We start from the raw sequence: 23,732 nt of genomic DNA, 5'->3' as shown, positions 1-23,732 counted from the left end.
GGACGAATGGGAATTAAATTCGCGCTACGTTCTCCGTTATACACATACCTACCTAGGTCGTCGTCGTCGTCATCGTCGTCTCTCGTTTCGCCGCGGGGTGTTTAGCGGCTCGTTACTGAAATAATTTCGGGCGAAATTTGATTTGCTAATTTGACATCGGCTTTCACCGCCTCTCCCGTTCCACCCCTACATACCGCGGCTACCCCACCTTTTACCACCGCAATGCAACGACAATGGCATTATAATTATAATTGCGCTGCGGCACCGGCGTAAACAGCCGGCTTTGTACGGCGCGTACCAACTTCTTGCTCTTATTAAATGAGGCGGTTGCGGCGGCAAGTCGTATGTACCGGCATTATTGCGTACCGCAGTAATAGGAGTAAGGTACCGTCTTGCCCGGAGCCAAGGTTGGGCGAGATCAATGTGCCGGAGTGATATTATAGTATAAAATTATATTTCCGCTAAGGTATGCGCGCTCGCGTACTCTCTCTCTCTCTCTATCTCTCTCTTGTACAACGATCGGCGGCAAGATCGAATGTGTGTACGTGTGTGTCCCACGTAATTTCCAAATCGTATAGATTCCTTGAATATTGTACAGCGTGTCTCATCTCCTTCCAAAGAGCAGCGCAAGCGCATAAATTTAATTTCTATTAAAGAGTAAAATGTTGGAAGATTAAATTATGTAGAAAAAAAAATATAATAAGGCGAGTCTCTCATTTCTCATTGTAATTCATGTTGTTTTCATTTCTTACTCTTGTACTAGGATAATTGTTTTGAAATTCGCTCTGCACGCGATACATTTCGCATTACAATCGATCTATCCAGCCGTTCGCTAGATAAATATGAGACGTATAAAGAAGATCGGCCGTTTAAAGCGCTATGTGTCCCACGGGACGTGCAGCAATATAGGTGAGGTAATAAATATGTAAAAGACGCTTTACGAAGTGTACACACAAGCGGCCCCCCAAAGTGTATCTGGTAAACGTCGTATTACTTCGAAAAGTGCATACGAATGACCTGACGGTATATATAGGCTTTTAAAAGGAATTATCTGATATGATCGATAGCAGACAGTCCAAGAGACATAAAACATAAGAGCTTTCTTAATCGACTCGAAAGCTATCGCGATAAGATGCGTGTCTGCTATTTGCTCTTCTTTCTAATTGTGAGAGATTATAGATTTATAGAAAGATGAATTATATATCTAGCAGCGCACAAGTTTCGCGAAAATTAAAAATCTCGAAATCCGTCAACATTCTATCGTAGTTAAATCCCTAATCTCTCTCTCTCTCTCTCTCTCTCTCTCTCTCTCTCTGTGTGAGTTCTCATTCGCGTGTGTGGCGAAACAAAATTGAAAGGCGGATACATATATACAGTATTATTGGATATCACGCGCATACATAGCATGGACCATTTGCGCGCTTATGATTATACCCATTTAGCTTTACTTAGTTAGTGCCCAACTAAGCAGCGCCCGTACAGCATTATCCACCGTCAATTTGCTCTCTCTCGCGACAACATCTACATCAACTCCATATCCTACCTACGGTGCTACAGGATGCCAAAGCTAATCGGGCCTTACTCCTACATCCCTTTGATGATTTGGACTAGAGGGTGTCTAATAAGATCTATCCCTATAACATCTCTATGCGCGCACGCACACGTGCGTCTTACTCGACTATGTACAGCTGTTGGAAGCTGTTGGCCGTCTCTCTCCCCTATTCTCACCCCCTTCATCCCTCTATCTCTTGGTATTTCCAACGCACATCGCGACATTTAGTCTACCTCTAATATCTCCAGTCGAACATAATTAACCATTTCATGTGCGTTTAAGATTTTCAGATACATTTATCCATTTTGAAAAGAATTATTAATCGCAATCTCCTTCCTTTTCAGGTTTCTCGTATTTTACTAGAAGATTCCATTTTTAAAATTATAATGAAAAATAACCAACTAAATCTCAATGACAGATTTTGGCCGCAACATATATTTCCTAATAGAATTTGTGTATTTTACATGTATATACATACATACAATATACATATACGTGCAACGGAGTATATGTCAACTATGTATGCTTTATGTTTGCGTCTCTTTGAAGGCGGCTTCTGGAACGCTCTAGGTATGTATCACTCCTCATTAACTGCACAGTATTCTCTAATATGTACGTTTGATCCTATTGAGGAGAATATATCCGTGAGATTTGCCAGCTGCGCGAAACCATCGACAATCAACATAGGCCGCTACTATATAATTTCGCCCTCCCCCGATCCAGATTATTTCTATCATTTTACACGATATACTGATATCCTTGCGTAAACATTCAAACGCGTCAAATCGTATCGATTCAAAGGCATAAATATTTTATGCTTTTACCAAAGTCACGGTATCCCAATAGCAAAGTTTCACGATATACCTTGTTTATCTGAAATTAATTAGGTGATTAATAATACAAATATGTTGTTTGAATTTTGAAAATTTAAAGTGCGGATCAAACTTTTTTTTTTTAGAAAGTCATTAAGTATTCAGACCATTGACAGATGATGAAAGCGAGATGATAAACGTTTTATGAAGCGCACGAGCGAAAACCGAAAAGATTGATCGTCCAAGATCTCTGCTGTTGGTGTATCTTGTGTTAAATTTTCGCTTAACTTTCTTCGGGTAGTTTTCGACTTTCTACGACAAGGCGTTTGAATACGCCTCGTAAAAGCGATTTAAAGGATACTTCGAAGATGGTTTCGCATTTCGAATTCGCACGAGGAGTTTCGGAATTCCGTCGGCAATTCCGTGTCTAGCAACGGCGATGTAAACTCTGATACTACTTTTCTGCATTCCAGCTGTTTTTGCCATTATTCGAAACTTATCAGATCTCGACTTTTATACTTTTCATCGGAAAATCACAGCAATCGTCGATTGTAGCAAAACATATTTTTTTCATCATTACATTCATCATTACGTCGGAACAATTTGAAGGAAACCGCATCATTAATCGCCTCTCTTAAAAGAAAGAATGAGTCGAAAGTGAGATGATGATACTTGAGATTGATGAAAAATATCAAAATTTTAGAGAAATTATTCACACATAATTTTTTCTTCGTCAAAATTGGACCTAAAATTAGCGCTAATTTCTCTCCTTTTTTTTTTTTAGAATTGCAACCATCGGGCGATGAACGGTCTACGACAATATACGTAAAATTAAATTTTGATTTAATCTTCAAACACCTCATGTATGTACACACGTAGCACACACATTTTTTTCCGGCAATGTCACAAGATTAAAGGGATGAGAGGAGAGGTGAAGGAGGGATGATTTGAATCCGGTTGTTATACCGGAGCGCGACGCAACGTTTCCGATTTACGCGAGGCGACATAATTTCCGTCTCCCGTGTAAACCAGCACGACACCTTCAGAGGTATGTATGTATGTATATGTACACCGGATACAGTTGGATACTCGACGCGCAGATCCCTTGAGAACAACTCGAAAGCATTAAATAAAAGTACTCCTGAGGCGCCAACGTTAGTGGCCCGCGAGGCGGGAAAACGGCCTGCTCTCATTACTCGGCCTGTTAAGTTTTCAACGAAGCGCCCGCGCTAAAGAGTGATTTACACGCCTGGGGTGAATTCCCCCATTCAGCTCGTTGCTTCTACCGCGGATTTTCTATCTTGTCAGAGCTCGCGATTTCGAGCAGGCCGATATAAGAATCGCGAGCTCTCGCGAGGTAAATTTGCACAAATCATATTAGGGTTATTCAAAAGTAATGCCTACATTTTTTTTCTCAGAAAATATTCATTCAACAGGTTTGAAATGTACACACAATATCCATGGATGTTTTTCCTCATTGCATATATTTTTCAACATAATCATCAATTTTTAACTAAACTTATATGTATGTGTTGTGAAAAACGCATTTAATTTTCACATCTCGAAAAGATGGAAATTGTATAATAAAATTAATATATCAGTGATTGAAATATATTGCACAGTATTAAGAAATATAGAAAAATAATACAAGCGTGTATTATATATACATATTATATACATATTACAATCGCGTATATGAAATCAATCGATCTCTCTCGCATTCTTCGTATCCCCATTCTGTGAAATGTAAATATGGGTACATTGCACCCATTATTTGTTTTGTATGGTATAACAGTGAAGAATGCTGGAAAATATATTGCACGCAACCGTGTACAGTTTCGTTTCGTCGAAAATGTAGCCGTGCAAAAGGAATTTTTGGTAAAAGATTCAATATAATTTAATTGGCATATTGTTGAAAATTTACGTGTTACCGTGGACAGATTTTTTTTCTCTCCAAAAAAAAGTAAAACGGGAAAAGAACAGAGGCAGAGAAAGAGTCGGACGTTTTTTGTCAAACAAATCTAATTTGATGACGCAGTACAAAGAACGACAAATTATCGTTAATAACGTTAATCTTTGACGTCCTGACACAAGCAATCGCGAACGAGCGATTTTCATACAAATAAAAATTACGCTTTCTATTTTGCTAGAGACTAATTATTAACGTCTTGCTTCTCAATTTTTCGCTTTATCTCGCTCTATACATATACGCGTAGAGTAATACATTTACATACATAAAGAAAGTTCGAGTCTATAATTATTATTATACATTTTTTTTCTACAATGAGACTGTGGATTTACAGTGACGTGGGTGAACCTTTTCGAGTTCGATTAACCTGCCGCATCTAATTTTGCGAATCATTCTTTCGCTAAGAAAATGTCGCGTACTGTCGGAAGCGAGGACAAGTTCGTCTGCGCGAGACTGTTTTCAGAATTTATCGCAGCGTTTTAGAAATCTGTGTTTTACGGAAAACTTAACCGCAGTCTCGTTGACGTAAAATCATTTACATTAAATTCCAAGATTCGTTTGCACGCGGTACGTTTTGACGTAATCATAATCCGAGAAATCTTATGTAAATATTTGCGTGTAACTCACTAAATTTCATTATATACATTGAAAAACTCAATATCCATGATATACGACGATGTATGTATGGATACGGATGAATCGAGAAACGTCGTGTTTCAATTTCAGAGAAATTGAATTGACATTTTTAATAATCATTTTTTATCTCCATGATGGTATTAACACACAACGTATCTATATTATATACGCTGAGAGCATTATTTTTCTTTCATCCTTTCTACTCGCAAGAAGAGAGAATGGTTTCAATGTGTGTTGACTTATGCGATATCTAAAACCAGACGAACAAGGTCGCTGTCTTGCGTGACGTGACCGGCCAGGCCAAATACGTGTATTCTCAAGCAATAACATCGCAAATGTGTGTTAATTCCCCAAGAATACGCGTCGCCAACCTGACCTACCTGAAGAAGCGCGTTCGTCGTCTTCTTTCTTGAGGTCTCGGGCTGATGGTAGACACACACACACACACACACACATGGACGAGAATATCGATGATATACTTGATTGGCGCATTTCGTTCATCTCGCAAAGTACACGCACATACGCACGCACAAATTTATCGCAAAAATTTTTCAACATCAATCCGCCGTGTCTCCGCGCGTAATCCGCTTTTGCGAACCTATCTGAATATATTTTTGATACTTTAGACACCACCGCGTTCCGCGTAAAAGAATATATAGTAATCTAGGAATTATACGGGGAATTACGGATGTCACAGGAACAAGGATTTAAGCGAACGTGTACGTGAGGTGAGGGCATTGATGCGCGATGAATGCGCGATTAAATAACTCGATGAAATAAATCACGAGGAAGGAGAGAGAGAGAAAGAGCGGATAAATATATATCGCACCGGCAGATTTTAAGCTCGTGAAGCAAAGTATTACGAGGAAGTCCGGAAGTCGGCAATAATATTCACCTCGTCTGCTTTAGCCGCGTGTTTTAGTATCCATTTTCTCACGGATACTTAAATTCGTCCTACGTGTGGGTGTCGGGGCTACGCCGATGCGATCGTACGCAACGATCTTCGAGTGTATATGCGAGTTCATTCCGCGGGACTTTGTGTGCCGGTACACTCATATTCCATTAGTTTTACGTCCGAGACCCATCGAGGTTTATATACGTTACTGACACGGGAAGGAAAAAAAAGAAAGTATTAGTAAGTATCCCGAAACTCTATCTCAAGATGTGACGACGCGATAAATCGAACGGCATGATACTATTATATTTTATTCCATTGGGGTTTATTACTTGCCATCCGCAAAATGACCGACCCAGATTTTATCGCGATCGAATCGAGATATTAAAATGGAGATCCGGAAACTCGTTGTCGTTGATAAACGCAGACTTGAGTAGCTGACCTATAAAAAATGTATATTTTGCTCTCCATCCGCAAGTAAGTACGTCCACGTTGTTATTAAACGCAAGTGTTTCATCTCTGACCAAAGTGAGGAACTAGCAGGTGGTATATACACGATAGTGGAAACGATGAAAAGAGAGAGGAGAGGGTGCTTAGCGGTGAATTCGACGGCGTGGAAACGGTTAACCGCCACGTGAACGGCTGCCATCCGCGTATATAAAGGCAAATATGATTACAGTGTATTTGGTTCGTAAACTATATTAATCTTTGCCTCATCTGAAGGAGGGAAGTAGTTCATTTCCAGAGGAGCTCGGAAATTAGTAGGTGTTACGCGTAACGGCATTAGAGCGCGATTCGTCAACTCGATTCGGTCTCTCTTTCTCTCTCTCTTTCTTTGCAATTCAGACATCTTGCGAAACGTGTTCCATTATAGCTGACGTGAACGAGTGAAGGCAGATAAATTGAGACAAAATTGCCACGACAATTAATAGGTATTTATTCAACATGGGAATAAATTCTGTACACTATTTACGGTATTCGAAGAATGTTGGCGCAGGACGCTCGAGAGAAACGCGCGTTTGACAAATGAAAGCGCAGGCAAGGTAAGCACAAGGTGAGGATGCTGAGAGCAACGGCGGTCCAGCGCTACCGATTGGTAGCGCGAGCTCTAGACATCGAGCGTTAAACGGCTGATCCACGGATGGTTGTTGTGTCGCGGGAGCAAGAACCAGGAATACCCTGACACGGAGCACTCTAGCGGTTCACGGGAAAGCGATCTTAAAGGTGCTCACCCGATTGAATGGAAATAAAACGTGGACACAACTGCCAATACACTTAGGTCGGATTCGCTGTTCTTGTTGGATGCGAGGAGAGAAAGAGGAAGCTCGACGGCGATGCCGGAGCTCGGGGGACGGAAACAATTCCGTGATAATAAGATCCAAGTGCCGAAGAGAGTGTGTAACGTGAAAGGCGGTAGAGAAGGGTGTAATGCTGGGGTGTAATAATTGAGAAGAGAGAGAGAGAGAAAGTAGGCGTTTCCGCAAATGAGATGTAGTAATTGTATAAATCGGAAAAGTTAAATTGGGATGATATCTCTCATATCATATTTCTCGTGCATAATTTTAGATTGAGTGGATTTAGCGAATTGAGTTTCACAAATAATTACCAACGCAAATAAAATACCTATTTTTTTATCAAACAATCCGAAATAATTAATTCCACTAATAATTTTTACTTTTCACCATCAAGTATCCAATTTTCCAGATTAGCGGTGAAATAAAGAGAATATATACTGTCGTGTTGAAAAAAAAATTATTATTTTTATCCGCGTTGAAAATTATTTATGATTCGATCGAGTGCAATGTGATGTAAAATTTGAGATCTTCCTCTGTATAAGGTGCGTACAACATGCGCGCAAAAAAGACGGCTTGAATACTAAGCGAATAAAAGGAAACACATGACGCCGTGTCTCGCATACATAAATGAGCAAAGCGTAACACGTTTTAGCTCGCTGCTTTTTTATCACAATGTCTCGTACGACATACTAATTATAATATATGCATATATATATATATATATATATATATAAACTATAGATACATTAGAGTTTATGTTAAAAAACGCAATAGAATACTGTGTCATATGAAAAATAATTAAGAATAAGAGAGTTCTGCAAATAGAAATTAAAATAAAACCTATATGCGCGACTTTAAAAGGCGAAGAGATCGAAGTATACCGGTAAAATACCTAGAACGAACAGCCAGAAGAAGGGTGCGCGATAGGGGTCGCAGAAAAGGATAAGGAAGGAAGGAGGGAAAGGGAGAGGGTTGAAGTAAAGGCAGACGGACGGACTGACGGACGGCGGATCCCCGACAAATGGATTAAGCGCAAATTGCTAAACTCTGTTTAATTTGGCCAAATGAATTTTGTTCCACCGGTTCCCTCCCCCCTCTCTCTCTTTTTCTCTCTCTCTTCTTTCGTCCCTTTACCCCTTCCTCTCTCATTCCCATTCCATGTTCCTCGTACTCTCTTTCTTACTCCTACGAGCTAGATAGACCAAACTTTCGGTCGAAATCTTGTTTCCCGCCAGGTTGCAAGTCGGATTTCGAAACAGACAGACAGACAGACAGACAGACAGACAGACATCTCTCGCCTTTTCGCGACATTTTCGCGTTTAGATATTTCAAATGATGGAAATGATTTGTGTCATACGTGCTATATTAACGTTATAATGGTCAGTTTGTCTGTCTCTCAGATACTTTTATCGTCTAATTACGAAATCTATATTTTTTCATAAAGATTAACGATTAGAAAATTAGAAAAATTAGAAAAAATTTAGATTTTTATACATTAATTACTTCTTATGCGTTTTTATGCGAAAAATAAAAAACTACTCTACTACTCTTTTTAGTTGCGTTTTAAGTTTTTTTTTTAAATAAAAATGGGACGTATTTCATGTGGTTGAATTGTAAGAAAATTTCTTCACTTTCCGAGTTTTCCGTCAAGAGAGACGTTTAACTCAACCATATATGTTTATTTCATTTTTCCGTCGTGCAAAAAATATCCCACAAATATGGCGCGAGATTACGTTCCTTTACATTTTTTAACGCTAATCCTCCGACCTTTAAAAAATTTATAATGGAATATTTATTAGTGAATATTTCGATTGCTTAATGCAGCTTAACAGGGAGTCGTATAATGCATAATTTTGTATATGAATATATCGTGAGGTATAAATCAGCTCGCATCAAAGGCACATTTCATATCGTATAGCGCGTATATATGATAATAAAGTCATAATCTCTGACCGTTCAGAGATAATATTATTCCGCAATGCTTGGAGCGTCAGGATTAATTCTCAGATATGCACGGATTGGGCGTATCCCGAATTTTCGTTATCAATATTAAAAGTCGAGCGAATTATCGTGTGCAATAAAAAAAAACAATAGTGCATATCTTTTTTTTTTCGCGTAGAAATTTATGCCATCTGGATACTAGATATAGACATTGCTCGATAAGTCGTTTATTGATCTAACAGCGAATCTATTTATCTGTTTCTGCGCAGTATTTGCAACTTTGGTCTGACTCACATGAATTGTCACGTAGTATGCATCGTTTAACCGCTCCGAGAATTTTTCATTGACGCCGAGGCTCAAGGTCGTTGCGTAATAGCGAAACATCGTCGTCTGACACAGATCAGACAATACCAACCTTTCAATCGAAATAAATGATATTCTTTTACAATATTCGTGTCATTTATTCGTCAATTATTTAATATTTTTAAATATTTATGTCGACGTGTAAACAATCTCTTTTAACGATACATACTCTTATTTATTTTGAACAAATTTCATGTGAATTAAATATATCTCGTTTAAAATGATACGTATAGTGACACATTATAAAATATAAAATATATAAAGATATTAAATCTGATGTACATTTCTTACGTAACTTCACGAACGAGTCATTTAACAGGCTACGATATCTCGGTACGAGCAGTCGTGCGCGAGAATTCCAAGCGGGCAGATCGCTTTGACTCGTCAGAACAATCGCGCTCAACATATTGCATTGGATTATAACCTGAGGGTATCTCGTACAACCGCGAGCATTTGATATTGACACAAACTTTATTTCACGACGTTGATATTTGACTTTATCTCGAGACGAAAGGAGCAGTCGAGAGTATCCCGATTAAGCTAGTCTATTATGGAGTGCTGGACGATAGTCTTATCGATATTAGCTGGCGTGCTCGCCGTTTATTATTATTCCCGCAAACGGTCCAACGACTTTGAGCGACACGGAATTCCGCATAAAAAGCAGTCTGTATTAGAAAGTCTTTGGGCCATTTTCGTAAATCCGAAAAGTTTCGCCGCGGTAAATCAAGAAATATACAATCTACATCCCGACGCCAAGTATGTCGGTTTCTTTAATCTCTCGCAATTGGTGGTCGTGATACGTGATATCCAACTAGTGAAGTCTGTCGGCATTAAAAATTTCGACTCATTTCAAGATCATTTGTTCTTCGGTGGCGACGATCAAGATCCGCTTTTCGGAAAAAATTTGCTCTCCCTTCGTGGAGAGCAATGGCGTGATATCAGAGCGCTTCTGAGTCCTGCTTTTACGTCTAGCAAAATGAAGGCGATGTTTCAATTAATGTCCGATTGTGCCGTGAATTTTTCCGAGTATCTGACAAAAGTGCCGTCTGAGAAACGCATTATGGAAATGAAGGACATTTTCTCGAGATATACCACCGACGTGATCGGCACGTGTGCTTTCGGTATCAGCGTGGATTCGATGAGAAACCCGGACAACGATTTCTACACGTTCGGCGCAAAAGGGACGAATTTCGACATGATAGCTCTAATGAAAATCCTGCTGTACCAACACTTACCGAGGCTCATGCGTCTGTTGAAGCTTAAGATGATAGATGAACGTACCAACGCATTCTTTATAAATCTGATAGCAGACACCATAAGAACCAGAGATGAGAAAAATATCACTCGGCCGGACATGCTCCAGCTGATGATGGATAGTAGAGGTAAAAGAGATCCTGGAAGAGAACTGACCATTCTGGATATGACATCGCAGGCGTTCGTCTTTTTCCTCGGTGGCTTCGACAGTAGCTCGACCTTGATGAGTTTCTTAGCGTATGAGATTGCCGTTAATCCAAATATCCAGGAGAAGTTGCAACAAGAGATTGATAAAGTTCTGGAAGATACAAACGGTCAACCATCCTATGAGACAGTCAATGGAATGGTATATTTGAACGCTACGATTAACGAGACTCTTAGAATGTATCCAGTGCAATTGATGACGGATAGACTGTGCACAAAAGACTTTGAGTTGCCCGCCGCATTGCCAGATGCGAAACCATATCTCGTGAAGGCGGGAACGATAATCTGGATCTCGTTTTACGGCTTTCAACACGATCCCAAGTACTTTCCGGAGCCGGAAATTTTCAAGCCTGAAAGATTCCTAGATGAAAACAAAAGGAGCGAGTGTAATCTCAATGCTTATTATCCATTCGGATTAGGTCCAAGGATGTGCATTGGCAACAGATTCGCGTTACTGGAGACGAAGGTTATGCTGCTTCATCTGCTGGCTCGATGTGACGTAAAGCCGTGCGAAAAGACTGCGATACCGTTAAAATTTAAAAAAGGTGGATTCTCGATGCGAGCCGAAGGAGGCATCTGGCTGAGCATTGTGCCGAGAGAAAACCAACATTTTACACAACCGATTAACACAAATTAAGTGCGTCAGATAAGATTGTAAGATAAGAGTAGTTGTACTGATACAAATATTCAAAGCAAATATATTTTATATCATATTTTATATCATATCAATATACACAATATATTATAAAACATACAAACATATAAAAATAATTAAAAGAATTAATAGAATTGGAAGATGATGAAATCGATTTGAAGTCATTTTAGCGATGTCACACTAGTTTTATCAGAAAAAGTCTTTTATGTATACGCTCCATCGTTAATGATTAATGATATACGTGATCGTAAGATCATTGAAAATCTAACAAACACTCTAACCGGCAATTTCTTTATTTTTCTATATAACCAGTTCCTGAATTACTTAAAATATAAGCAAAGTGCAAAAAGCAAATATATATTTAAAAATATAAAAGATACCAGTTTAATATATTTTATCTCAATTTTATCAGATTATATTGAGAGTACAGCGGAGACACTTGAGATTAATTGTTGAAATATTGACTTTGCGTAAGCGATGACACATGAAAACGTATATATGTATGATAAAGATCATTCCGATGCCATGCACCGTCAGTCGATCATCGAATCTTGACAAGTAAAGTTGCTTTCGTATATCTTCTTCGCTATTAATTTGCATAAGGAGATTATATAAATAGTTACGATAAAGTGCAAGACTTGATTTCGGTTTATATTTAGAACTACGTAATACGTATATATACTAGTATATCAGTTTAATAAAATAATTTCTTTCTTCAACATGGTATATGTAATCGCTTTGACGGTGATAGTAGGCGCTCTAGGCCTTTATTATTATGTCTTCAAGAATTTGGACCTTTTCAAGAAACATAACATACCGCATAAGACGCCACTTCCCATATTCGGAAATATGGCAGCATCGATCTTTCGTCGTCAATCAGTAGGTGACCTTGTCAAGAATGCTTATAATTTACATCCCAAGGCCAAGTACGTCGGCATGTTTGATATGACAAAGCCACTTGTAATGATTCGCGATCCAGATCTTATTAAATCTATCGCGTTGAAAAATTTTGATCTATTCCCGGATCATCGCACTCTGATCGAAGAACACCAAGATCCATTATTCGGTAAAAATCTTTTTTCTTTGAAAGGAGAAAGATGGCGGCAAGTACGGCCCTTACTGAGTCCAGCTTTCACATCTAGCAAAATGAAAAGTATGTTTAAATTGATGTCAAATTACGCTGCTGAATTTAGCAATTACTTGACGCAAATGCCAGTAGAGAAGAGAATAATGGATATAAAAGAAGTTTTCACAAGATATACAAGTGACGTAATAGCTACTTGCGCTTTTGGAATTACTGTTGATTCTATGAGAAATCCGAAGAACGAATTCTATGTTTACGGCAGGAAGGCTACCACATTCGATGGTCTCGCTTTTATAAAGATATACATATTTAGAAGCTTGCCTTTGCTCGCACAAATATTAAAAATAAGACTTTTTCCTGAAAAAATAGTGAATTTCTTTCACAATCTCGTAGAAACCACTATAAAAACTAGGGATGAAAAGGGTATCGTTCGTCCAGACATGCTGCAACTTATGATGGATTCCAGAAATAAGGAGGGCAAAGCAGAACTGTCTATTGAAGATATGGTATCTCAGGCGTTCATTTTCTTCTTTGGCGGCTTCGAGAGCACTTCGACATTAATGTGCTTTGTTGCGCATGAGCTCGCGGTGAATCAAGAAATACAAAAAAAACTTCAAAATGAGATCGATCAGGTCTTGAAAGAGTCAAATGGACAAGCACCATACGAAATAGTTAATAACATGGAATACTTGGATGCAGTGATCAGCGAAGCTCTCAGAATGTATCCGGTTATTGCAGCAGTGGATAGAGTATGCATGAAAGAATTTGAGTTGCCTCCGACATTACCAGGAATAAAGCCCTTTACTATAAAAAAAGGAGAAGCTATATGGATACCGATTTATGGATTTCATCATGATCCGCAGTACTTTGAAGAACCGGAAAAGTTCGAGCCCGAACGATTTTTAGGTGAGCGGAAAAAAGAGATTCTGAACTCCGGAGCCTATCTTCCATTTGGACTGGGTCCCAGGATGTGCATTGGTAATAGATTCGCTTTAATGGAGACGAAAATTCTGCTGTTTCATCTGCTAGCACGTTGCGATTTGGAAACTTGCGAAAAAACACCGTTACCGCTTAAGCTTTCTAAAGACGGCTTTAATATGAAGCCCGAAGGCGGTTTCTGGCAGAATGTATCACCAAGAAAAAATATTCATCATACTATTGCTACAAATATTGTCAATGGGACACGTTAGATGTAAGAAAATTTTATTAATATATTGTATCTTCAAAATTAAAAAGTGAATAATTTTTTAAAATAAAATATTTTCTATTATTTTGTTAAATTGTCTCTATTGCGATATTAATTTAAGAAGAATCATTTTTACTTAGTATATTTGTTATCATGTTTATTTGTTAATTTTGATTTTATAAAGATTTGATACAAAATATATATACGCAATATTAAGATATAAAACTTTAGTATTCAAGTGTATTTTTAAATTATAAAAATTAAATATTATGAATATAATATAATATAATAATTTAATATTGATACTATAAAATAAAATTTGTAGACAACGGTTTTTAGCTAATCATTGCATCGAGAGAAAATTCTACACAAGCGGTTACAAACACAATTACAATTACGTACTACAATTATAAGATAATCGAAAATCATTTTAACATGCAAATCATTTTAACGATGTCACAATAATTTTCATCATAAAAAAAGTCTTTTATATACGCTTCATCGTTAAAGATTAATGATATACGTATTCGTAAGATCGTTGGAAATAATTAATCTAACAAGTAATCGAGTCATCTTTCTATTATTTCTTGTTAGACGTAAATAATGTGAAACATTAGCAATGTGTAAAAAACAAAAATATATATAAAAGATAATAGTGTGTGTGTGTTTCATATATTTCATTTCAATTTTATCAAAACATATTCACAATGGCAGAGCCGCTTTTGCGCAGTACTTCTTGTTATAAATGAAATTAAATTGTCGAGATACTTTAATTTCCATTGTGTAAGCGATGATGATATGCGAGACGTATGAGAAAGATAATTCCGATGCGACCGTCAGTCGGCCGTTGAATTTCGACGAGTGAAGTTGCCTTTGCTGTATATCGTCTTCACTATTAATTGCATAAAAAAAAAAATATATATTTGGAATAAAGTGCGAGAGTTAATTTCGGTTCATATTCAAAACTACATAATATGTATACCAGTTTAATATAATAAAATAATTTCTTTCTTCAACATGGTGTACGTAATCGCTTTGACGGTGTTAGCGGGCGCTTTAGGTCTCTATTATTATGTCTTCAAGAATTTGGACTTTTTCAAAAAACATAACATACCGCATAAAACACCACTTCCTATATTTGGAAATATGGGATCATTAATCTTCCGTCGTCAATCTGTAGTTGACCTTGTCAAAAATGTTTATAATATACATCCTGAAGCCAAGTACGTCGGCATGTTTGATATGACAAATCCACTTATAGCGATTCGCGATCCTGATCTTATTAAATCTATCATGTTGAAAAATTTCGACTTATTCCCGGATCGTCGCACCATGATCGAGGAACATCAAGATCCATTATTCGGCAGAAATCTTTTTTTCCTCAAAGGAGAGAGATGGCGGCAAGTACGGTCTTTATTGAGTCCAGCTTTCACGTCCAGCAAGATGAAAAGTATGTATAAACTCATGTCGGATTACGCTGCTGAATTTAGCAGTTACTTGATGCAAATGCCAGTGGAGAAGAGGGTAATGGATATAAAAGAAGTCTTCACGAGGTACACAAATGATGTAATAGCGACTTGTGCTTTTGGCGTTACTGTTGATTCCATGAAAAACCCGAAAAACAAATTTTACGTTTACGGCAGGGAGGCTGCCAATTTTGGTTTTGTCGCTTTTGTGAAGATATATCTGTTTCGAATTTTACCTTGGCTGGCACAAATACTTAAAGTAAGAATTATTTCTGAACAAATAGCAAATTTCTTTCGAGAACTCATAGAAACTACAATAAAAACCAGAGATAAGAATGGTATCGTTCGACCAGATATGCTGCAACTTATGATGGATTCCAGAGGTAAGGAGGGCAAAGAACTGTCTATTGAAGATATAGTATCTCAGGCATTCCTCTTCTTCCTTGGTGGCTTCGATGGCACTGCGAATTTAATGTGCTTTGTTGCTCATGTGGTCGCGGTAAATCAGGAAGTACAAAAAAAGCTTCAAAATGAAATCGATCAGGTTTTGAAAGAGTCAAATGGACAAGCACCATATGAAATTATAGTTAATAACATGGAATACTTGGATGCTGTAATCAACGAAACTCTCAGAATGTATCCGATAGCTGCATTTATGGACAGAGTATGCGTGAAAGAATTTGAGTTGCCCCCGACATTACCAGGAATGAAACCTTTTATTATAAAAAAAGGAGACGTCATATGGATACCGATTTATGGATTTCATCATGATCCACAGTACTTTGAAAAGCCAGAAAAGTTTGATCCCGAACGATTCCTTGGCGAACAGAAGAAAGAAAGTCTCAACTCCGGAGCCTACCTTCCATTTGGACTGGGCCCCAGAATGTGCATTGGTAATAGATTCGCTTTAATGGAGACGAAAATTCTGCTGTTTCATCTGTTAGCACGTTGTGATTTGGAAACTTGCGAAAAAACACCGTTACCGCTTAAGCTTGCTAAAGACGGTTTCAATGTGAAGCCCGAAGGCGGCTTCTGGTTAAATGTATCACCGAGAAAAAATATTCATCACACTATTTCTACCAATGCTGTCAATATGACACATTAGGTTTAAGAAAATGTTATTAATATAATTTTAATTATACCTTGAATTGTTCAATATAAAAAATTATTTCTTCTTATTTTGTTAATCACTATTGGGATATTAATTTAAATAAAATAATTTTTTATTTTTTACTTTTATACAGTTATCGCATAAAAAAAAATATATATATATATAATCTTAAGATATTAAAATTGAGTATTTAAATAATACATTTTTTAATATTGAAAATGAATTATTATAATTAATTAAATATTTATACTATAAAATAAAATACAATAATAGATAACGATTTTTGGCTAATTGTTGTATCGAGAGAAAATTTTACACAAGCAGTTACGATTACAAACACAATTACGTGCTACAATTATAAGATAAATAATCAAAGAATAGTTGTGCTGATTGATTTTCAAAGCTACTAAGATTTTAGAAAAATGAGAGTCCAAAAAAATATTTTATATCATATTAATACAAATAATACATTATATATGCAAACATATAAAAAATATTTAAAAAGTTTAATAGAATTGGAATATGACGAGGTCGCGCAACGATTTTGCAAATCATTTTAACGATGTCACAATAATTTTCATCAGAAAAAAATCTTTATATGCTCCATCGTTAAAGATTAATGATATATGTACATGTTCGTAAGATCGTCGGAAGTAGTTAATCTAACAGGTAATTTCGTCATCTTTCTATTGATTCCTTGTTAATAATGTGAAACATTAGCAATATGTAAAAAGCAAAAATATATATATATAAAAGATAATACAGATTTATATAAATTTTATTTCAGTTTTACCAAAATATCACAATGATAGAGCCGTCTTTGCGCAGTACTTTTTGTTATAAATGAGATTAAATTGTCGAGATACTTAAACTTCTCTTACGTAAGCAATTATGTTATGCGAACATACATATGAGAAGGATCGTTCTGCTGCGACCGTCAGTCGGCCGTCAAATCTCAACGAGTAAAGTTGCCTTTGCTGTATACCGTCTTCGCTATTAATTGCATAAAGAGAATAAATATTTGCGATAAAGTGCAAAAATTGATTTCGGTTTATATTCGAAACGTAATATGTATACTAGTATATCAGTTTAATAAAGTGATTTCTTTCTTCAACATGGTATACGTAATCCTTTTGACGGTGATGGCAGGCGCTCTAGGCCTCTATTATTATTTCTTCAAGAATTTAAACTTTTTCAAGAAACATAACATACCGTATAAGACGCCACTTCCCATATTCGGAAATATGGCAGCATCGATCTTCCGTCGTCAATCTGTAGTTGACCTTGTCATGAATATTTATAATTTACATTCTGAGGCTAAATACGTCGGCATGTTTGATATGACAAATCCACTTGTAGTGATTCGCGATCCAGATCTTATTAAATTAATCGCGTTGAAAAATTTCGACCTATTCCCGGATCGTCGCACTATGATCGAGGAACATCAAGATCCATTATTAAGCAAGAATCTTTTTTTCCTCAAAGGAGACAGATGGCGGCAAGTACGATCTTTATTGAGTCCAGCTTTCACGTCTAGCAAGATGAAAAATATGTTTAAACTGATGTCAGATTACGCTGCTGAATTTAGCAATTACTTAACTCAAATGCCAGTAGAGGAGAGGGTAATGGATATAAAAGAAGTCTTCACGAGATACACAAATGACGTAATAGCTACTTGCGCTTTTGGCATTACTGTTGATTCCATGAGAAATCCGAAAAACAAATTCTACCTTTTTGGCAAGGAGATTATTAATTTTACTAGTGTCGCCTTTGTGAAGATATACATATTTAAAAGCTTGCCTTGGTTGGCACAAATACTTAAATTAAGAATATTTCCTAAAAAAATAGTAAACTTCTTTCAAGATCTCGTAGAGACCACCGTAAAAACTAGGGATAAAGAAGGTATCATTCGTCCGGATATGTTGCAACTGATGATGGATTCTAGAAGTAAGGAGGGCAAACAACTATCTATTGAAGATATAGTATCTCAGGCGTTTCTCTTCTTTCTTGGCGGCTTCGATGGCACTGCGACATTAATGTGTTTTGTTGCGCACGAGCTCGCGGCGAATCAGGAAATACAAAAAAAACTTCAAGATGAGATCGATCAGGTCTTGGAAGAGTCAAATGGACAAGCACCATATGAAATTATAGTTAATAACATGGAATACTTGGATGCTGTAATCAACGAAACTCTCAGAATGTATCCGATAGCTGCATTTATAGACAGAGTATGCGTGAAAGAATTTGAGTTGCCCCCGACATTACCAGGAATGAAACCTTTTACTATAAAAAAAGGAGACGTCATATGGATACCGATTTATGGATTTCATCATGATCCACAGTACTTTGAAAAGCCAGAAAAGTTTGATCCCGAACGATTCCTTGGCGAACAGAAGAAAGAAAGTCTCAACTCCGGAGCCTACCTTCCATTTGGACTGGGCCCCAGGATGTGCATTGGTAATAGATTCGCTTTAATGGAGACGAAAATTTTGCTGTTTCATCTATTAACACGTTGCGATCTGAAAACTTGCGAAAAAACACTGTTACCGCTTAAAATCATCAAGGACGGCTTCAATATGAAGCCCGAAGGCGGCTTCTGGCTAAATCTGTCACCAAGAAAAACTATTCATCACACTATTACTACCAATGCTGTCAATAGGACTCGTCAGCTGTAAGAAAATTTCATTAATATATAATTTTAATTATATTTTAAAAATTTGAAAACAATTTTTCAATATAAGAAAATTTCCTGCAATTTTGTTTATCAGTATCTATTGCGATATTAGAAGAAAATTATTTTTTATTTCATTTGTTTAATAAGTTTCATTTTTTAAATTAAGTGTTGTTAATCAGTTTCACAAAATAGAGACAACATTAAGATGTTACGCATAATTCTTGATTAAGTGTTGATATACATATATTATAGTAGTATTAATATATAAAATAAATTAGTCCCTTAAAAGTATCTCAGATTTTAAAAATAGTCGCTAATATTTTTGAAATATATATAAATATATATAATCTAGCGAGATTTAATATTGATACAATACCTATATAAAATAAAATAATCTTAATACATGTAAGAATAAAAAGATCCTGAATGAAACTTTATACACACATTTTTAATATTATTTAAATTTCAGATAAAATAAAGATGGAAAACAACAAGAAATCCAAAGAAATAAAGGACATTTCTTTCTTAATTTTGAAATAAGAAGACTATTTCTTCAGGTACCATATACAAATTCATATATCATAGAAGCAAAAACGATAAATCTAGATCAGGTTTTATAGCCTTCAATTCAATCCCAGGTACTTTCCGGAACCAAAGAAATTCAAGCCTGAGAGATTAAACCTGGATGAAAACAAAAGGAAAAAGTGTAAACTTAATGCTTATTATCCATGTGAATTAGGCTAGATAATGAACATCGGCAACAGATTTGCATTGCTGGAGACGAAGGTTTTGCTCGGTTCGACTGCTGAATTGTTGAATTCGTGTGAAAAGATTGCGATAGCAATAAAATAAAAAAAAAAGAGCATATTCTCTATGTGCGAGCCGAAGAAGTTTTCAAGTAGATCAGTTGTAAAATAATATTCATTCCAATATTTAAAGAATCTATGAAAATAGGAGACCACGAACATATTTTGTCATATTAATATATAGACAATACATTATATGCATACAAACTTATGAAAATAATAACAAAGTACATTTAAAAAAATAGAGAGATGTCACGCGGCGATATGCAAATCATTTTAGTGATATCATAGAAGGTTTAGTCATAAAACCGGTCTATTCTCTCCATCGTTAATAATAATTAATAATATACGTGTTTAAGATCGTCGAAAATAATCTAACAAGTAATCTCGTCTTTCTATTAATAAGCTGTTTGTTGTAACGTATTACGTTCACACATCAGCAATGTGCAAAAAGGAAATATACATTTAAAAATACAAAAGATACACAGCTAGTTTTTAATATAATTTATGTAATTTTATTAAATTATATCGATAGCAGCTTTTTTGCGCAGTACTTTTTGATAACATTAAGATTAAATTATATATTAGATACTGTTAGAGTCTGACCAAAGCTCTATTTTTTGCCTGAAGACAAAGACGAACTTCGGTTTCTTTGTTACCTGCAGTCAAAGCCGAAGCCAAAGCCGAAGCCGAAGCCGAAGCAGAAGGTGCAATCGTAGATAATGTCATTGACTTTTGTTGCGTAAGCAATGATATTATGTAAACGTGTATATGAGAGAGATAATTTCGATGCGCGGACCGTCAGTCGATCGTCGAATCTCGACGAGTTAAGTTGCCTTAATATACGAGTGCGACAGTTGATTTCGGTTTTATCTAGAATATGTAATATATATACTAGTTTCATAAAATCATTTCTTGTTTCAATATGATATATGTAATCGCTTTGACAGTGATAGCGGGCGCTCTAGGCCTCTACTTTTATTTCTTGAAGTATTTGAATTCTTTCAAGAAACATGGCATACCGTATAAAACACCATTTCCCATATTTGGAAATGTGGGACCACCGATCTTCGGTCGTGAATCATTTGTTGATTTAATCAAGAAAATTTACAATTTACATCCTGAGGCTAAGTATGTCGGTATGTTTGATTTGGTCGGGCCACTTACAGTACTTCGTGATCCCGATCTTATTAAATCTATCGCGTTGAAAAATTTCGATTTATTCCCGGATCATCGCACCATGATCGAGGAACATCAAGAACCATTATTCGGCAAAAATCTTTTCCTCCTCAAAGGAGAAAGATGGCGGCAGGTACGACCTTTACTGAGTCCAGCTTTTACGTCCAGTAAGATGAAAAATATGTTTAAATTGATGTCGGATTACGCCGCTGAATTTAGCAATTACTTGACGCAAATGCCGGTAGAGAAGAGGACAATGAATATGAAGGATGTCTTTATGAGATACACAAATGATGTTATAGCTACTTGCGCCTTTGGCGTCAGTGTTAATTCTATGAAAAATCCGAAGAACGAATTTTATGTTTATGGCAGGGAGGCAACCAATTTCAACGGTATTTCCTTTCTGAAAATATATGTATATAAAAGCTTGCCTTGGCTGGCAAAAATTCTGAAATTAAGAATGATTCGTGAACAGATAGCAGTTTTTTTTCGAAATCTCGTAGAAAAAACCATAAAAACTAGAGACGAAAATGGTATCGTTCGTCCAGACATGTTGCAACTGATGATGGAATCTAGAGGGAAGGAGGGCAAAGAACTGTCTGCTGAAGATATGGTATCTCAAGCGTTCATTTTTTTCTTTGGCGGCTTTGATAGCACTTCGACGTTAATGTGTTTTGCCGCTCACGAAGTCGCGGTAAATCAGGAAACACAAAAAAAGCTTCAACACGAAATCGATCAAGTCTTGGAAAAATCAAATGGCCAAGCACCATATGAAATGGTTAATAATATGGAATACTTGGATGCGGTCATCAGTGAAGCTCTCAGAATGTATCCGGTTGCTACAGCAATGGACAGAGTATGCGTGAAGGATTTTGAGTTGCCCCCGACATTGCCAGGAAGGAAACCTTTTATTATAAAAAAAGGAGAAGCCGTATCGATACCGGTTTACGGACTTCATCATGATCCACGATATTTTGAAGAGCCGGAAAAGTTCGATCCCGAACGATTCCTTGGTGAGCGAAAAAAAGAGATTCTGAATTCCGGAGCCTATCTTCCATTTGGACTGGGTCCTAGGATGTGCATTGGTAATAGATTCGCTTTAATGGAGACGAAAGTTCTTCTGTTTCATCTATTAGCACGTAGTAATTTGAAAACTTGCGAGAAAACACTATTACCGCTTAAGATTGCTAAGGGCAGTTTCAATATGCAGCCCGAAGGTGGCTTCTGGCTGAATGTGTCACCAAGGAAAACTATTCATCATACTATTGCTACTAATGCTGCCAATGGAAAACATCAGCCGTAACAAAATTCATTGATATATTTTTAAGTATATTTAAAAAATGTAAAAATGAATAATATTTAAATATTTATTTTTAATATTATATTAAAAAATGTTTTCTAATATATTTTGTTTGCCAGTATTTATTGTGATATTAAAAAATTATTTTTTATTTGTTTTATTATTTTTTTTATAAATTTCATGCGAAATACATATATGGCAATCTTAAGATATATATATATATGTATTTGATAATTAAAAAATTGATTTATTTAATTATATTTTTGATATTATGTGCAATATTTAGTGCTATATTTATTAATATATATTTATTAATATATATAATATTAATGGTATTAATATATAAAATTAATGAATCCCTTAGAAACATCTCATTTAAAAAATAATCGTTAATATTTTTAAAATATATATAATCTTAGAGAGATTAAATTTTGATACATATAAGCATAAAAAGATCCTAGATGTAGCTCCATACATCATTTTAATATTATTTAAATTTCAGATAAAATAAACCGAAGAAACAACAACATATCCAGAGGAATATAAACAACATTTCTTTTTTGATTTTGAAATAAGAACAGATTTATGTTGCTGGAGACGAAGATTTTGCTACTTCATTTGCTGGATCGTTGAGTTTGTGCGAAAAGACTCGTTGAAATTAAAAAAGAGTATATTCTCTATGCAAACCGAAGGAGCATTCAAATATGCTGTGCTTATACAGTTGTAAAATAATCAAAGGGCAATATTCATTTCAATATTTAAAGCTATTAAGACTCTATGAAAACGGGAGACCACAAACATATTTTGTCATATTAATATAGACAATACTTATACATACATACCTACAAACTTATAAAATAAACAAAATTAACAAGGTACAATTTAAAAAAATAGCGAGACATCGTATGGCGATTATACAAATCATTTTAGTAATGTCACAGTAGGTTTGGTCATAAAAAAAAGTCTTCTATTCGCTGCGCATCGTTAATAATTAATAATATACGTGTTTAAGATTGTCGAAAATAGTCAATCTATTAAGTAATCCAGTTAGTCCATTAATAAGCTGTTTGTTGTAACGTAAAGTATGTCACACATCAGATATGTACAAAAAATATATATTTAAAAATATAAAAGCTAACACAGTCAATTTTTTTTCGATATATTTGATCTCATTTTATTAAATTATAATGATAGCAGTGGAGCTCTTTAGCGTAATACTTATTGCTATAATTGAGATTAAATTATATATTAGATACTGTTAGAATCCGACCGCATGTCAATTTTTCGCCTGACGACAAAACTGAACTTCGATTTCTTTGTTACCTTCGGCTGAAGCCGAAGCCGAAGCCA

General features: G+C 35.9%; 1 protein-coding gene and 3 pseudogenes across 4 annotated transcripts; all 4 read left to right on the top strand.

The window, feature by feature from the left end:
- The first annotated feature begins 9,784 nt into the window (after positions 1 to 9,784).
- Positions 9,785 to 11,692, top strand: LOC145933432 (cytochrome P450 9e2 pseudogene; annotated as a pseudogene).
- Positions 11,693 to 11,721: 29 nt separating this feature from the next.
- On the top strand, positions 11,722 to 13,972 carry LOC145933431 (cytochrome P450 9e2 pseudogene; annotated as a pseudogene).
- Positions 13,973 to 14,614: 642 nt separating this feature from the next.
- Positions 14,615 to 17,183, top strand: LOC145933430 (cytochrome P450 9e2 pseudogene; annotated as a pseudogene).
- On the top strand, positions 16,960 to 23,699 carry LOC145933427 (cytochrome P450 9e2-like). 4 transcript variants are annotated; one of them, XM_083033103.1, is made up of 4 exons: positions 16,960 to 17,092; positions 17,211 to 19,094; positions 19,567 to 19,654; positions 19,736 to 20,827. In XM_083033103.1, the coding sequence occupies exons 2-3, from the start codon at positions 17,539 to 17,541 to the stop codon at positions 19,568 to 19,570; spliced, it is 1,560 nt and encodes a 519-aa protein (XP_082889229.1). In that variant the 5' UTR covers positions 16,960 to 17,092; positions 17,211 to 17,538; the 3' UTR covers positions 19,571 to 19,654; positions 19,736 to 20,827. The 4 variants fall into 4 exon arrangements, with proteins under 4 accessions (XP_082889229.1, XP_082889228.1, XP_082889232.1 ...); XM_083033102.1 differs by lacking the exon at positions 16,960 to 17,092 and having other exon boundaries at positions 17,201 to 19,094; XM_083033106.1 differs by lacking the exons at positions 16,960 to 17,092; positions 17,211 to 19,094 and adding an exon at positions 22,885 to 23,699 and having other exon boundaries at positions 19,736 to 22,167.
- The last annotated feature ends 33 nt before the right edge of the window (positions 23,700 to 23,732 follow it).

Source organism: Prenolepis imparis, unplaced genomic scaffold (genome assembly GCF_030444845.1).
Source record: "Prenolepis imparis isolate NDT839.2.m4 unplaced genomic scaffold, iyPreImpa1.0 SCAF_3, whole genome shotgun sequence".
NCBI lineage: Eukaryota > Metazoa > Arthropoda > Insecta > Hymenoptera > Formicidae > Prenolepis > Prenolepis imparis.
The sequence above is the reverse complement of the archived record's forward strand: the minus strand, read 5'-3'. Positions and strand labels throughout refer to the sequence as shown.